General features: G+C 44.4%; 1 protein-coding gene across 4 annotated transcripts in view; it reads right to left on the bottom strand.

Moving 5' to 3' along the window:
- Window positions 1-17103, bottom strand: part of LOC106585679 (probable helicase with zinc finger domain) — a 73189-nt gene that overhangs the window by 15384 nt on the left and 40702 nt on the right. For all 4 annotated transcript variants that reach the window (XM_014172153.2, XM_014172162.2, XM_045705950.1 and 1 more), the window contains exons 23-28: window positions 10688-10739; window positions 8166-8353; window positions 5930-6152; window positions 5747-5829; window positions 4562-5033; window positions 135-354 (exon numbers count right to left, since the gene is read on the bottom strand). In XM_014172153.2, coding sequence (XP_014027628.2) covers window positions 135-354; window positions 4562-5033; window positions 5747-5829; window positions 5930-6152; window positions 8166-8353; window positions 10688-10739 — 1238 coding nt within the window. The remainder of the gene's footprint in view (window positions 1-134; window positions 355-4561; window positions 5034-5746; window positions 5830-5929; window positions 6153-8165; window positions 8354-10687; window positions 10740-17103) is intronic.

The raw sequence follows: 17103 nt of genomic DNA, 5'->3' as shown, positions 1-17103 counted from the left end.
AAATCAGTAGAAAGAGAGGGTGTAAGAGGTCAAGAGAGAGGAGAAACAGCCAGAGATATAGAGCGAAAGAGAGCGCGAGGGAGAGAGAAAGAGAACAAGACAAAGGGAAAGCCGCTCGCGGCCCTGAAGGTTACCTGGTGAAAGGCGGTCCGCCAGCCTCGTCCTCCATACCGGCGCTCATCCTCCAGTTGGCCCGTGCCAGCAGCTGAGGGGGGAAGCGGGCTAGGCCGGGCTGGGCCAGATGGGCCAGCTGCTGGGGCAGAGGGAAGGCCACACCGCCCTGGAGGAAGGGCCCGGGCTCACCCCACTGGCCCAGCCGCGCCTGCTGGCTCAGGGCCTCCAGAGCTAGGGGGTCTGTTGTAGGGAAAGGGAAAGAGGGAGGAGAAGAGAGCAAGATTGTTAGATAATAATGGGTTGGTACATTTTGTTGCTGCAAAAAGCATCATACTGTGACACTTGCTGTAATTTGAAAGTTCTATATCTTGAAAGTGTAATTGCTGACATGCAAAACATTTTGAGACTGTATGTGGACAAATAGTTTTTATTTTTCCAAAAATATATATTTTTTGATTGTGGCATCCAATTGGTAGTTACAGTCTTGTCCCATCCCGTACGGACTCGGGAGAGGCAAAGGTCGAGAGCCGTGCATCCTCCGAAGTACGACCCAGCCAAGCCGGAAGTCCAGTCCGCAACAGGACTCGCTAGAGCCTGACGGGGACAAGGACATCCCAGCCAGTCAAACCCTCCCCTAACCCGGACGACACTGGGCCAATTGTGTGCCGCCCTATGGATCTCCCGGTCGAGTCCGGCTGTGACAGAGCCTGGACCTCTATTGGCACAGCTAGCATTGCGATGCAGTGCCTTAGACCACTGCGCCTCAATAAGTGGATCAATTTTTAAATTTTTTATTTAACCCCTTTTTCTCCCCAATTTCGTGGTATCCAATTGGTACTGGTTACAGTCTTGTCTCATCGCGGCAACTCCTGTACGGACTCGGGCAAGGCGAAGGTCGAGGGCCATGCGTCCTCCGAAACACAACCCAACCCAACCAAGCCGCACTGCTTCTTGACACAATGCACATCCAACCCGGAAGCCAGCCGCACCAATGTGTCGGAGGAAACACCGTATACCTGGTGACCTGGTCAGTGTACACTGCGCCCGGCCCACCACAGGAGTCGCTAGCGCGCGATGAGACAAGGATATCCCTGCCGGCCAAACCCTCCCTAACCCGGACGACGCTGGGCCAATTATGCGTCGCCCCATGGACCTCCCGGTCGCGGCCGGCTGCGGCAGAGCCTGGGCGCGAACCCAGAATCTCTGGTGGCACAGCGATGCAGTGCCTTAGACCACTGCGCCACCCGGGAGCCCCTGTGGATAATTTTGTAAGCTGTTTTCAGAAAGCCATTTCAAATAAAGAATTTCTGTCAAACACTATTTTCTCTGGATTAACCGTGACTTGAACCCTTCAAAGTCCAAAAACGTTGTTTCCCTATAGCTAATTACGTGACCTTTTATACAACTGTGTGAAATTGATACCAGCCTCAACTTTAAACAAAAAGTGAGGGGCAACACTGATGACTGGATCTCCCACCACAGGAGGCACTCACTGAAGTGCCCAGAACCATCGGTTATGCAAACGTGACCTTAGACCACACACCCACTACTACCACCTCAAGGATTCTGAAGAAAAGGAAGTTAAAACAAGGTGACCAATAACCTTATCTGTGCCCCAGAGCCTCTCGGACAAAACCATACAAAAAACAGACTAGGAAGAGATTGCTGGGAGGCAGCAAAAGCTATACATGTATACAGTAAATAGATCAAGAGGAGATGCAAACAGCCACAACACAGCTAACCGACACAGCGGTGAAATAACGCCAGGTCATTCCATCTCACCAACGTCTCGTCCCATTGGAAAAAGGAGCTTCCTTCTTTGCACGCAGGCCTTTATTTGTCAATGAATGACAATAAATGTTCTGGACAAAACATTTATTTCCTTGGACAAACTATAGAGTGACCATAACCTCTTTCTATTGAACCAGTGTCTACTTTACAAGAAAGATGAGCCTGCTCGGTGTTCAGTTTGGACTATGTGCAGCTTGGATTGTTGATTCCTGGGGTTGGTTGAGTAACAAATGTATCCTCTATGAGAAGACGATTGGGACTTCATTGACCCTAACTGCCCATATGGCAACCTCAGTCCCTCGTGCTGGGATGTATGCGACCTCAACATCATTCTGTCAAACTACCATGCCCTTTGTCTTGAGATAAGAGAAGGTTCTGTCCTGCAGTCTGGCGCTCTGCCTCGACTTGACAACCTCAAGAGCCTTTACAAACAGGGCTGTCTGCCCACGATTCTTCCTGAGACCTTCCAAGGGGCTGTCCAGGGTGAAGACACTCTGTACTGCAGTAAGTGTTACAATTCATTACTTCTATCCAACACCTTTACTAACCTGACTAACCTGGAGGAACTGTCTATTAATAACTATAGGCTTTCGGTGATGGCACCAGACGCATTGGGAGGGATCTGAAGAAACTCAAAGTCAACACCTGTACACAGGAGCTCTCTGATTTGTTTTGTATGATTGTCAATATGTCACAGTCATTGACGAGCCTGGACTTTACATCAGACGGGATAGTAATTTTGAGACACCAGAACTGCTTTGAAACAAAAAGGAGCTGTTCTTGAGCTTCCTTATTTCTATCGTCTTCAAGAGGCGTTTTTTTTACATTCCCTAATGCACGTCATTTAGAAAAAGGAGCACTCAAATGCCTTGAAAACATCATCTCATCTCTGTATTTACCCGCTATCGATGACGTACAGAAACAGCTTCTGCAGCCTGGTATTAACAGATTAGGTTATTTTCCCTTTGACAAGAAAAGCATTTCCTTCGAGTCAGTTTGTGAGACGGTTTTCAAACTCTCAATCACACAACTTGAATTTGATCACTGTAAATTCATCTGCAGTCAGAAACTGCTTGGGTATAAAGACAATAATTCTTGTTGGCTTTGGATTTCATGCCAGAAACTTGAGCTTGATACATTAGTTGAAGAATGTCACCAAGATGAGTTTCCCTTTTTGACAAAGCTGAGCTTGGTGTTCTTTGTGACACTCAAAAGGGACCTATCACCTGGCTGAAGACACGACTCTGTGCCCCAACCGTGTCCTTCCAAGACTGCTGTCAGCCTCACGGCCAAGACAGAGCGCCTCCTGTGTGGGTCTCACGTCGCAGCACTTTCCCTCCCTGCAGGAGTTTGACTTCCAGTCGAAGCTCTATGCCAAGTTTATGGACATGACTGACCTGAACAGATTGTGCAGTTGAGGTATCTGAAGCTGGAAGAACTGGACATTTACCTGCAGCCAGGGCTGGCCATCATGTTCCACAAGCTGACCAGGCCGGAGTGCCTGAATCTTATCGACTGTGGATCCTAAGTCTAGAGAAGTATTTGAGCGGAGACCTGCACTCCCTCAGGCAGCTGGCAGTGCGAATCGATTAGGAGTTCACCGTGATGAGAGCTTCCCAGAATCCCTGACCAGCCTGAGGTACATGCTATTCGCAGACCCTCACCTGTACTGCAGCTGTGAACGCTTGGCTAATCACCTGGGCCCAGAGACAAAAACAAGTCCAGGTCATCTTGTTTCAGGCCAGAGAAGCGGAGCTGACATGCAAAAATGCTAACAGTATCCAGAACTTCGGCAGATACTTGGAAGCCAACTGTACCCTGGACCTGGGATTTTTCCTATTCCTCTGCACCTCCCTGGGCCCACTCCTCTTCATGCTGGTGGTCCTGCTCCATCAGCTGGCCCTCTTCCACATTGCCCGAGGCTGGCTGGAGGAAGCATTGCGGAAGCCCAACCCCAGGTACTGCTATGATGCCTTTGTGTCGTACAGCAGAAAAGACAAGCGCTGGGTGGTGGAACAGCTGCTGCCCAACCTGGAACAGAGGGGGCCTCCCTTCCTATGTCTCTGTCTGCACAGCAGGGACTTCCAGCTAGGGAAGGACATCGTGGACAACATCACAGTGAGCCTCTATGGCAGCCGCCACACCCTGTGTGTGGTGAGTCGTCACTTCCTGCGCAGTAACTGGTGCTTGCTAGAGCTGAGACTGGCCACAATCTGTCTGCTGGTGGAGCACAGGGACTTCCTCATCCTGGTCTTCGTGGAGAATATCCCACATAGGCAGCTGTCTGCCCACCACCGTCTGGCTAGAATGGTCAAGACAAGAACCTACCTGGACTGGCCCCGGGACACGGCCCTGCAGCCTGCCTTCTGGGACCATCTGTGGACCAAACGGGCCCCTCCTGAACCACAGTCCAGACTAACGCCACACACAGATATACATTTATACCTGTATACCTACCTGTATCACAAGAGTATTTCATATTTACAGACGTGAAAAAGCACAATTTTCTTTAGCTTCTTTTTATTATTCAACATTTACAGACTGTTTGCTATTTTGTTGTTATTATTGTTCCCTTGCTTTGAATAAACCTCCCGGGTTAGAGGAGACAAAAAAAAAAGTAGCACTCGTAGAATATGAACTCTATGGTAGAACTCACCCATCCCATCTCCCAGGCCTCCTTCCTGGTTCTCCTCCCCGAAGCTGTTAACTCGGCTGGGCTGCGACAGGGCCGGGTGGTGCCCCCCTTGGTGGCCCATCTGGGACCTCATGGAATTCCCCATCTCCTCCGGCCCCTCCTCTTCAGTCTCTGGAACAACTCTGTGGGAGGCCATGACCCCACCAAAGAAGGAGGGGTTGTGCCTGCCGCTGTCGTAGGCTGGTGATAGCTGGGCCGAGTGATGCTGGTTAGGCTGGGACGGCACCCTAAAGGGGAGCCTGGACACGCCGGGGTACTGTGGGGGGAAGGCCCGGCCCACGGGATGGGGGGCAAAGGCCGGGTTGGGGGGCGCCAGGTGGTAGTTGAGGGGTCTTTGGCTTGAGTTGTCCTTGCGGTGGAGCATGGCATTGGGGAAGCCCAGTCCGTCTGTCTGAGAGTCCAGACTCCGGCCACCGCCCGGATCACACTCTCCCTGGAGCAGTTGAACACAGTGTGAGCTGAGCTACAATCACATTGCTCATTTAGCCATACAGCAATTCTAAAGAATGAATTCAACTATATTAACTTAGATACCAATTCATTTATCAATTCTAAATGGGTTAGCTGACAACGTCACGAAAACGATGCTTCACTCGGGCAGAAGTCTGTGTATTGTTGTGATTCTGGATGGCCAGATCGATAGAAATGATGACAAGGAACTGCCATGTGGGGAATCGCAGGTGGCTCATTTCAGCTAGTTTTATCCTGTTCTTGATACCATGTGTTGTTTTGTGTTTTGACTGATGTCACATTCATGCTAACATGGCTAAAATTCGCTAGCTCGCTAACCAACAACTAACGATGTATTTGAGAGAAAACAAGTGCCGATTGTGCAAATGTATTTATGTTTTCAATAAACATTGGAGACTAAATATAGTTTACATGCCGTCAACAATCAAGCCAACCCAGTCTTTTGCCACATAGTTGTATACAGACAGCTCGTTTTTATTGCTAAACAACCAACCGCTCTATATCAATACTTAAATATGTGTGAGCAAAGCAAAACTCCTTTTTGAAATTATGTATTATTTGAATTGTTGCTAAATAGAGGATTTAATGGAGAGTATTGAAAGTCATTTTTCTCATTGTGATAAAGCACCAACTAAGCCCACAGGGTGACTACAGAGCGAGTTAACAACAACGTACCGGTTTGTCCTTCATCTCCGAGGTCTTCCTCTCTGGTGTCTGTAGCCGAATCTGCTCGGACTTTGCACACCCATCCATTTTACCTGAGGGGGTTAACAAATGCAGACACCTTTTCAGCTTCTGTGCTTCACACAGTTTCTACCCATTTCCACATTAAAGTACTACAACTTATTTGCTACACACCGTTTCTGGTGGAATCAGCCTGAAGCTCCTTGTCGGGACTAGTCTGCTGGCCCATGCCCAAGGGGGAAGGGTGTGCGACTCCGCCGTATGGGATGGGCGAGCCCCGGTTCTGGGCCTGCAAGAGGTTCAGGTTGTAGGCCATGGCCGCCTGGTGGCTCATGATGCGTGGGTCCATGGCAAAGCGGTTCTGGTAGCCGGGCCACGGCAACTGGATGGGGACAGACTGGACACCACATCAATACGAGTCAATATAAATCAACACACACACACACACACACACATCAATACACATCAAATACACCTAATATGCCTAGTCAGAGCAGATAGGGTTGACAGGAAGCAGGTCAGCTAATTCCAGTGGTGTTCTATCGAAGTTCATTCTAAAAATGTTGATTACAGTGCATTGTCCCTGTTAAATAAATTATAAAAATATCGCTAGAACCAAATAAGTGCAAGTCCAGGTAACAGATCATTCCTAAAGAGTGATGTTGGCACCTAGTCCAATTAATGAAATTATACCTTTTTCTCATGGACATCCTAGTAAAATGCATTAAGACTTTCACAACTGACAAGTTGCAGGAGATACTGTGTTGAAAAGTGAATGCAGCGTGCCTTGATGTGTCGCGCTGAACTACCATGCTAGATATTTAAGCAATAATGCCCGAGGAGGTGTGGTATATGGCCAATATACCACAGCTAAAGGATGTTCTTACGCGCAACGCCTGGACACAGCCCTTAGCCTTTGTATATTGGCCATATACCAAACTCCTGAGGTGCGTACCTGTGGTATACGATCTTTGATATACCATGGCTGTCAGCCAACCAGCATTCAGGGCTCAAACCACCCAGTTTATAATTTCAAATATAATATGGTCTAGAGTAGTGCAACCCCCCCCGATGTGCTGACGGTCTATGTGAAAAGCACAGTGCCTAATGCAGGTCGGAGGAAACAGTCAGTGTGTTAAAATATTTATCTGCTTCTGAGATGGAGAGCAGTTAGATGTTGGATTGGACTCTGCCACCTGTCAGGCCAGCTGGTGAGTCAAACATATCCCTTTATTGCAGTGGATGCAAACTGACTGGCAACAGTGAGCAGAAATACTGAATAAAATGAACATTGTGAAAAAGGCAATTTTGAACAAAGCACATCCATCCATAATTTCCACGAGGTTAAAAAAAAAAGTTAAAAAAAAAAGAAAAGAGGCATTGGTATGTGAAGGAATGAAGACTCTACGATTGTTTGCATGGTCCATAGAATAAACAAATTCCTATATAAAAGCATCTTCAAAAAAATGATTAAAATTTTTTTTTTTTTAAATAACCTAAAAAAAAATCCTCAAATATAAAGAAAAATGGCCCTGAAAATAGTCAAATAATCACTTTTGTTTCACAAAAACACGCAATATCAGTGCGGTGAAGAACATAAAAAAGGATGGCATCTATTTAACGAGAACATAATTTTAAAAACAGCCTTCCCCTCCGTGTGTCGACACAGCCATTTGCCGTGCCAAATCATCCTCCTGATTAAAAACGCTCATTCTATCAGCCATGTGCCATTATGGTTTAATGGGCAAATAAACAGCCTAGATTGGGTTAGATGGAGAGTTGACTTTCTTTCCATTACTGAACGAGGAATAACGAGTGTGAAATCTCACCCTGCGGGCCGAGCTGAAAATGTTCAGACTAACAGAAGTCATTATTCTCAATTAACGTGTTGTTCTCTGTCTTGTTTTCAGAGGATGAGGAGGGATGTGGACAGAGGGCCCAAACACAAAAGGAACATGTTGAAATCAAGCTTATGGGGATTTTGGCACTCTATTAGCGATCGTTACGCGCTGCTGAGTTTTCGTTAACAACTCGGCATAACACCAAAGCCCAACGGACAAGTCTGAATTAAATGTAGTATTGCATAAGGGGTCCGTGTTTTTTCTTTGACTGATTCATCATGTTACAACCAAAAAAAGTATTGTTTTCCTTGACTCAAATAAACAGTGCATTTAGACCAAGAACGAACACCAACTGAAAGATCTGTGTAAGTCAGTTTGTGTGTGCGAGTATGCATATGCATAAGAGTGTACAGTATGCTGTATGCTCTGCACACACAGTTAACCCGTTCCTCAACATCTTCCAACTCTGACTCAAAGCAATACACTTACAAAAATGTATTAATTCAAACCAAAACCCACAGAGTCTTTCCTCAACAATAAATTACAATTCCCAGTAGCAGTATACTTACGGGCAGTGGCATGGACATGACCATGTTGCCCCCGTAGACGGCGGGCACGTAAAGTATGCTGGCGCCCGTGTGGGGGTCTATCCTCTGCACGGGACTGGGGGACTTGCCCATGCCGCCAGGGGTGCCCCCCAGTGGCGGCGTGAACGCCCGGATGGGGTTGCCCATCAACACCGCAGGGTTGGGTTGAACTGGAGAGAGTTGGGGGAGGAAGAGAAGAGGGAAATAAAAGTTAATATCTGCTAATGATTTGCTATTCCTAAGTGATATTCATTACAGCAGTGGCTAATCTTGTTGCTAATCCTGAAGGATTTGATTATCTAGACCTAACCATTGTTTTGGTCTGTGTTATTTGTGCCTATGCGGACCAAGCTAATTTCCCCATGAGATAATGTTATTGTATTTTGAAACAATTGGTACTTCTTTGGCTATAAGATGTCTTTAATCATTTGAATACAACATAACGTTTTCACAACAATTGCACCATGTTGGTCTTCAAGTGTAGACAGTTCCTGCAATGATCTAGCTAGAAAGATATGTTTGTTTGTGCATAATTCCTTGTCCCCCAGTCATGGATAAAGAACAGTTAACCTGACTTCATGTCTTCCCAGACTACACCCTATTATGACTTCATGCAGTGTTCTAAAAGGAACTGCCATAGTAGAGTATGTTTTGAGTATGTTTGTGGAGAGATGGCAGTTTAAAGACTTGGACAGTGCTTCACCCGCAAACTACATACAGCTAGAGTATAGTGTTCTTGACTTTCAGTTTGCATTGGCAGTGTTTACCCTGACACTAACAGTGGTAACTGTTTCTTGTCTGTGTGTGTGAGTGGTTTGTATGGACTCCAGAAAGAGATACAAATAGACAAGTCAACACTTACAGTGAGGGAAAAAAGTATTTGATCCCCTGCTGATTTCGTACGTTTGCCCACTGACAAAGAAATGATCTGTCTATAATTTTAATGGTAGGTTTATTTGAACAGTGAGAGACAGAATAACAACAAAACAATCCAGAAAAACGCATGTTAAAAATGTTATAAAATGATTTACATTTTAATGAGGGAAATAAGTATTTGACCCCTCTGCAAAACATGACTTAGTACATGGTGGCAAAACCCTTGTTGGCAATCACAGAGGTCAGACGTTTCTTGTAGTTGGCCACCAGGTTTGCACACATCTCAGGAGGGATTTTGTCCCACTCCTCTTTGCAGATCTTCTCCAAGTCATTAAGGTTTCGAGGCTAACGTTTGGCAACTCGAACCTTCAGCTCCCTCAGCAGATTTTCTATGGGATTAAGGTCTGGAGACCGGCTAGGCCACTCCAGGACCTTAATGTGATTCTTCTTGAGCCACTCCTTTGTTGCCTTGGCTGTGTGTTTTGGGTCATTGTCATGCTGGAATACCCATCCACGACCCATTTTCAATGCCCTGGCTGAGGGAAGGAGGTTCTCACCCAAGATTTGACAGTACATGGCCCCGTCAAATGATGCGGTGAAGTTGTACTGTCCCCTTAGCAGAAAAACACCCCCAAAGCATAATGTTTCCACCTCCATGTTTGACGGTGGAGATGGTGTTCTTGGGGTCATAGGCAGCATTCCTCCTCCTCCAAACACTGCGAGTTGAGTTGATGCCAAAGAGCTCCATTTTGGTCTCATCTAACCACAACACTTTCACCAGTTGTCCTCTGAATCATTCAGATGTTCATTGGCAAACTTCAGACGGGCATGTATGTGTGCTATCTTGAGCAGGGGGACCTTGCGGGCGCTGCAAGATTTCAGTCCTTCACGGCGTAGTGTGTTACCAATTGTTTTCTTGGTGACTATGGTCCCAGCTGCCTTGAGATCATTGACAAGATCCTCCCGTGTAGTTCTGGGCTGATTCCTCACCGTTCTCATGATCATTGCAACTCCACGAGGTGAGATCTTGCATGGAGCCCCAGGCCGAGAGAGATTGACAGTTCTTTTGTGTTTCTTCCATTTGCGAATAATCGCACCAACTGTTGTCACCTTCTCACCAAGCTACTTGGCGATGGTCTTGTAGCCCATTCCAGCCTTGTGTAGGTCTACAATCCTGTCCCTGACATTCTTGGAGAGCTCTTTGGTCTTGGCCATGGTGGAAAGTTTGGAATCTGATTGATTGATTGCTTCTGTGGACAGGTGTCTTTTATACAGGTAACAAGCTGAGATTAGGAGCACTCCCTTTACGAGTGTGCTCCTAATCTCAGCTCGTTACCTGTATAAAAGACACCTGGGAGCCAGAAATCTTTCTGATTGAGAGGGGGTCAAATACTTATTTCCCTCATTAAAATGCAAATCAATTTATAACATTTTTGACATGCGTTTTTCTGGATTTATTTGTTGTTATTCTGTCTCTCACTTTTCAAATAAATCTACCATTAAAATTATAGACTGATCATTTCTTTGTCAGTGGGCAAACAGACAAAATCAGCAGGGGATCAAATACTTATTTCCCCCACTGTACCTCACTGTAGATGATGGAAGGAAGAGAAAAGATGGACACTCACCAAATCCTTCAGGTGGGAAGTGCTCCGTGTGGTTCGCATGTTGACCTTTCCCCTGGAAGAGAAGAGAGAGGGAGGCATCCTTAGAAAGCGCTGGAGCGAGAGAAGTCCATAGAAAAAGAGGGGGAGGGATGGAGGGGGTAAGTGGAGGAGGGCGAGGCTCCCTATGCGACAAGGCGGGCAGGCAGCGGTAACCGTAAGGTCCGCGGTGGCCCACATATGTCACAACGGCTACACGGTTAACGCTTGTAGAACGCTTTAAATAGCCAACGCTGTTGAATCTAAATGGCAACAACATTCTTGGAGGATAAAGCATTCTGCTGCAGCTCTTGAATATAAAGCCACTGTGTGGATTCATGGAGGCAGCTATAGTATTCTAGGGCCAGGAGTTTTACCTAACGTGACCTGCCTAGGGAAAACCGCTGATAGAAAGAATAAGCAATGGGTCAAAACATTTCAAACATACGGCATTTGAGTAGTTAGCGAAAGTAGGCTTTCATGTGGGCAGAAATACTACCGGGCCCCAAGACATCAAAACGTGGTAGGTTTCATATTTTCCGACGCCTCGCTTCTTTAAATCATTTGACCAATTCTGTGCTCATAGAAAAATGGCCACCCTATACTCGTGCCTCATTTAATAATCTATTCAGCTGGAACTGGGTGTTCTATAGCTGTTATGATGGTTGCATACAGAAGCGCTTCCTTACATCATTACTGTATTAAAAAGGACAGCATACATTACGCACCTTTTTCATCTGTTAACCTGTTGGGTCTAGGGGGCAGCATTTGCACGTCTGGATAAAAAAAATGTACCCGATTTAATCTGGTTACTAATCCTACCCAGTAACTACAATATGCATATACTTATTATATATGGATAGAAAACACTCTAAAGTTTCCAAAACTGTTTGAATGGTGTCTGTGAGTATAACAGAACTCATTTTGCAGGCAAAACCCTGAGACATTTTCTGACAGGAAGTGGATACCTGATGTGTTGTATTGACTTTAAACCTATCCCATTGAAAAACACAGGGGTTTAGGAATATTTTGGCACTTCCTATTGCTTCCACTAGATGTCACCAGCCTTTACAAAGTGTTTTGAGTCTTCTGGAGGGAGATCTGACCGAACAAGAGCCATGGAACGATGATGTCCCATTAGACACCTGGCGCGCTACTTCATGTTGGGTACCCTCGTTCCAATACGTTATAAAAGAGTATGCATTCGTCCACCTTGAATATTATTCATGTTCTGGTTAAAAAAGGCCCTAATGATTTATGCTATACAACGTTTGACATGTTTGAACGAACGGAAATATATTTTTTCCCCTCGTTCATGACGAGAAGTCCGGCTGGCTTACATCATGTGCTAACGAGACGGAGATTTTTGGACATAAATGATGAGCTTTTTTGAACAAAACTACATTCGTTATGGACCTGTGATACCTGGAAGTGACATCTGATGAAGAGAATCAAAGGTAATGGATTATTTACATAGTATTTTCGATTTTAGATCTCCCCAACATGACGTCTAGTCTGTATCGCAACGCCGTATTTTTCTGGGCACAGTGCTCAGATTATTGCAAAGTGTGATTTCCCAGTAAGGTTATTTTTAAATCTGGCAAGTTGATTGCGTTCAAAAGATGTAAATCTATAATTCTTTAAATGACAATATAATATTTTACCAATGTTTTCTAATTTTAATTATTTAATTTGTGACGCTGACTTGACTGCCGGTTATTGGAGGGAAACGATTTCCTCAACATCAATGCCATAGTAAAACGCTGTTTTTGGATATAAATATCAACTTGATAGAACTAAAAATGCATGCATTGTCTAACATAATGTCCTAGGAGTGTCATCTGATGGAGATTGTAAAAGGTTAGTGTATCATTTTAGCTGGTTTTATGGTTTTGGTGACCCTGTCTTTGACTTGACAAAACATTACACACAACTCTTGTAAATGTACTGTCCTAACATACTCTAAATTTATGCTTTCGCCGTAAAACCTTTTTGAAATCGTAAAACGTGGTTAGATTAAGGAGATGTTTATCTTTCAAATGGTGTAACATAGTTGTATTTTTGAAAAATTTGAATTTTGACATTTATTTGGATTCAAATTTGCCGCTCTTGAAATGCACCTGCTGTTGATGGAGTGCACCACGGGTGGCACGCTAGCGTCCCACCTAGCCCCAAGAGGTTAATAGGCTAATGAGGACTGACACCGTCTGGAGTGAGCAAGCAAACACAATAGCCAATTTAGCAGACACTTTTATCCAAAACATACACACACACAAGCACGCACCAATACATCTTAATGCTCTCTCTCTCCATCTCTACTCCTCAACCTCTCGCTCTCCATACAGAGAAGTGAGGCAATTCCGTGCCCCCAGGTTCCATTTTAACGCCCTCACAACATTGGGCCGTATCCATTTTTCAGACAACGTCTGACATTGATTGATTGTTATGTGACCAACAACACGGAAGTTCTCCATCCAATTGACTTTAGGTGGATTTTAACCCGTTGTATTATTGATGCAGAGGAACGTACTCAGTAATCTACTTTAGCGTGTCTTAACGTAGCCGAGCCGAGGCACACAGTCCGCCTAGGTGGTGGTGTTAAACTGATAACAGTTGACGTGGTTTCCCTTGCGGGATGCGCCTCATGATAGGTTAGATGGCTGGTTTGGTTTCCCCTTTTTCTGTTTAGACACTCAGGGCATGCTTCTTGTAGTTGTGTTAAGCTATTAACAAAAAAAAAAGTGTGAGGTGAAAACAGGGAACTGTGGTTAAAACGAAGGGGCACAAACTGTTGTCAGGAACTGGGGTTCATTCGATTTCAAGCCAGTCTATTCAGCAGATGATCTGAAATAAGGAGAGACTAATGATGCACAGCCTGGACCGACGATTGAGACCCCTCACTAGCGAATGTAGTAACTGCTAGCCTACGAGGCTAGAGAGTTGGCATTACGACTGTTATGACAAGGAATAAGGGCTAAGTTATTTGTTAGGAGTTCAGTGACAAACACCTAGAGCGCACACTAGCAATAAAAACTACCTTGGAAAAACCATCGGAACATATGGAGGGCAAATGAGTATGAAGTTTAAAAGCAGTCGCTACGAAGTCAATATGGCACCAAATAGCATAGGTTGTCTTGGCATAATGCGTCTCGTCTTGCCACATACAGCATATTCATAGATGTTTAAATAAAATATGAATGTGTTATTTTCAGGGGTGAGATTATACATTTTAGTCATTTAGCAGACGCTCTTATCCAGAGCGACTTACAGTAGTGAATGCATACATTTCATACCATGCATTCGTTTTTTTGTACTGGCCCCCGTGGGAATCGAACCCACAACCCTGGCGTTGCACACACCATGCTCTACCAACTGAGCCAGAGATATTGTAGTCCATCTGTACTAGATCTAGCCGTACCATATATAAATAAAGAAATATGAGCGATGTAATGTGTTAGGACTAGCAAAAAAAATGAAAGTCAATAGTAAACCCTATCTTTTTAGATGACTGTAGGAGCATGAGGTGACTGTATCAAAGCCTCTCAATGTCACTCCTGCCAAGCCAACCTCTGTCACAGGTGCAATACAGTGGCTAATGATAGCTCCATTGCATCTGCCTGGCATCGATTCTTCTAGGTCTATGCCAGGCCAGATGACCAGTGCCACATGGCTAGTGAGGGAGATCGAGACAGAGCTGGAGGACACCTTCAGACCAGGGGACACCGGGTGATGGCAGCAGCATTTCCTGCTTGGCCATATTGGGCCAGTGATTTTGGGAGCTCGGAACGAGTCTACGCAAAGGGACAGCAAAGTCAGATGCACACTTGATCAAGATGGGCTCACACGGCTATCAGTCTGCTCATCCAAGATGGCAAACAAAGTTTGACATTATGATGGTATTTGACGGTAATATTCTCATTTTTGACATTGATGGTATTTGACGGTAATATTCTCATTTTTGACATTATGATGGTATTTGACGGTAATATTCTCATTTTTGACATTATGATGGTATTTGACGGTAATATTCTCAGTTTTGACATTATGACGGCATTGGACGGTAATATTCTCATTTTTGACATTATGACGGCATTTGACGGTAATATTCTCATTTTTGACATTATGACGGCATTTGACGGTAATTTTCTCATTTTTGACATTGACGGCAATATTCGAATTTTTGACATTATGACGGCATTTGACGGTAATATTTTCATTTTTGACATTGTGACGGCATTTGACGGTAATATTCTCATTTTTGACATTATGACGGCATTGGATGGTAATATTCTCATTTTTGACATTATGACGGTATTGGACGGTAATATTCTCATTTTTGACATTATGACGGTATTGGACGGTAATATTCTCATTTTTGACATTATGACGGCATTGGACGGTAATATTCTCATTTTTGACATTATGACGGCATTTGACGGTAATATTCTCATTTTTGACATTATGACGGCATTTGACGGGAATATTCTCATTTTTGACATTGACGGCAATATTCTAATTTGACATTATGACGGCATTTGACGGTAATATTTTCATTTTTGACATTGTGACGGCATTTGACGGTAATATTCTCATTTTTGACGTGAATAATACAAGTTCTAGTGCATAGCAACAAATTAATAGGCTTTCTCATTTCCGATTGCTTTATACTGTTCAACCAAACCAACCAAAAAACAATAGGACAAAAATGACAATGAAGTGGTCTTATTTGCAGGACTTTTTATAAAGAGATGCATAATCCTCTTTGGTAGACTCAAACTCGGGTACTTCACCAATGATTTTCATTTGCATAGTCATTTGTTCAATTCCAGCATTTACACATTTCTTAATTTCCTGCATTAATTTCCTCTATTTAGTAACCCCAAAAAATAATTTTACCGCCGAGCCCTACATGGCAGGAGACAGAGACTTACTACTGACCTTTCTGTATGGAGTAGTATTTTTTTTAAAGTGTAAGAGCCTGTAACCAACCCACTTTGTGTGTGTGTGTGTGAGCCAGTACGCGCTCTTATTGGTGTTACCGTGTATGTATGCACAGGGAAGTGCGCGTGACTGTGTGCACGTGTGTGTGATGTGGATATCCACCTCATTAGACCCAGTGGGCGATACAGGGGCTTGGCAGCTGTTGTGATTTAGTTAACCTTTACGCCAGTAGCGAGGACAAGAGAAAAACAGTTAACATTTTCACAGGGGGAGACAATTTAAAAAAACGCAGACGCACTCGTGCAAACTCAAACGGTTATTCTCTCGTCTTTTCGAAACCCACTTTCAAAAAGAAAAGCATGGTTTTGCGATAATAAATGACAACTACCTAGAGGACTTACTTGAGGAAACTGCTCTTGAAGCAACCACAAAAAGTACAAAATGTTCCGAAATGTTTTCCAAAAAAGGCCCACGAGGGAACCAACTACGTTGTATTGAACTGAAGTTGATTGAATTGAAAAGATGATAAATTCCTTGAGCTCTAAAACCAATGACTATGTGAGTTCTGAGTGTACTCTTGTACTACCACCAAGACAAAGACACTGATAGCCAGAGCCATGCATCCCTCTCATCAGGGCTGTGACGGTCATGGAATTTCACCCCCCTCCCCAAAAAATGTATCAAACGACATACTGTGTATGTCTGTATATATATATATATATATATATCTCTCTTTCAAATGTATTTATAGAGCATTTTTACAACAGCAGTTGTCACAAAATGCTTACACAGAAACGGAGCCTAAAACCCCAGAGAGCAAGCAACGCAGATGTAGAGGCATGGTGGCTAGGAAAAACTCCCTAGTAAGGCAGGAACCAAGGAAGAAACCGAGAGAGGAACTAGGCTCTGAAGTGGCCAGTCCTATCCTATTTTTGTTAAGACTGACATTATCTCCTCCGCTCTTGACTGCACGTGCTGCTGCAGGAAGGGGGCGTTGCCTAGGCAAACAAAGACTTGTTTGCTACAACACCTTGATTGTTTCAGCAACGAGCAACAAAGTTTCATCATGTTGTAAAGTCCATGTTACAGCAGAAATGGACTCAAATGCACGAATGCCCGGACGTCCTGTCTTCAATCAGCTTTTTGTTCCACACAACAAAATGTATCCAATTGTTACAGTTCTGGTTATTTTATTTTCATGACGGTCTTCATCCATAACCATCGGTTACATGGTTAAAAAGTAATTGTGCCGGCCCCAGCTCTCATCATTGTTAGCTTAATATACACTGAGTGTACAAAACATTAGGAGTACCCCCTTTTACCCTCAGAAGAGCCTCAATTAGCTGGGGCACGGACTCTACAAGGTGTCGAAAGCATTCCACATGATGCTGGCCCATGTTGACTCCAATGCTTCCTTCAGTTGTGTCAAGTTGGCTGGATGTCCTATGAGTGGTGGACCA

Source organism: Salmo salar, chromosome ssa02, assembly GCF_905237065.1.
Source record: "Salmo salar chromosome ssa02, Ssal_v3.1, whole genome shotgun sequence".
NCBI classification, from domain to species: Eukaryota; Metazoa; Chordata; class Actinopteri; order Salmoniformes; family Salmonidae; genus Salmo; species Salmo salar.
The sequence above is the reverse complement of the archived record's forward strand: the minus strand, read 5'-3'. Positions and strand labels throughout refer to the sequence as shown.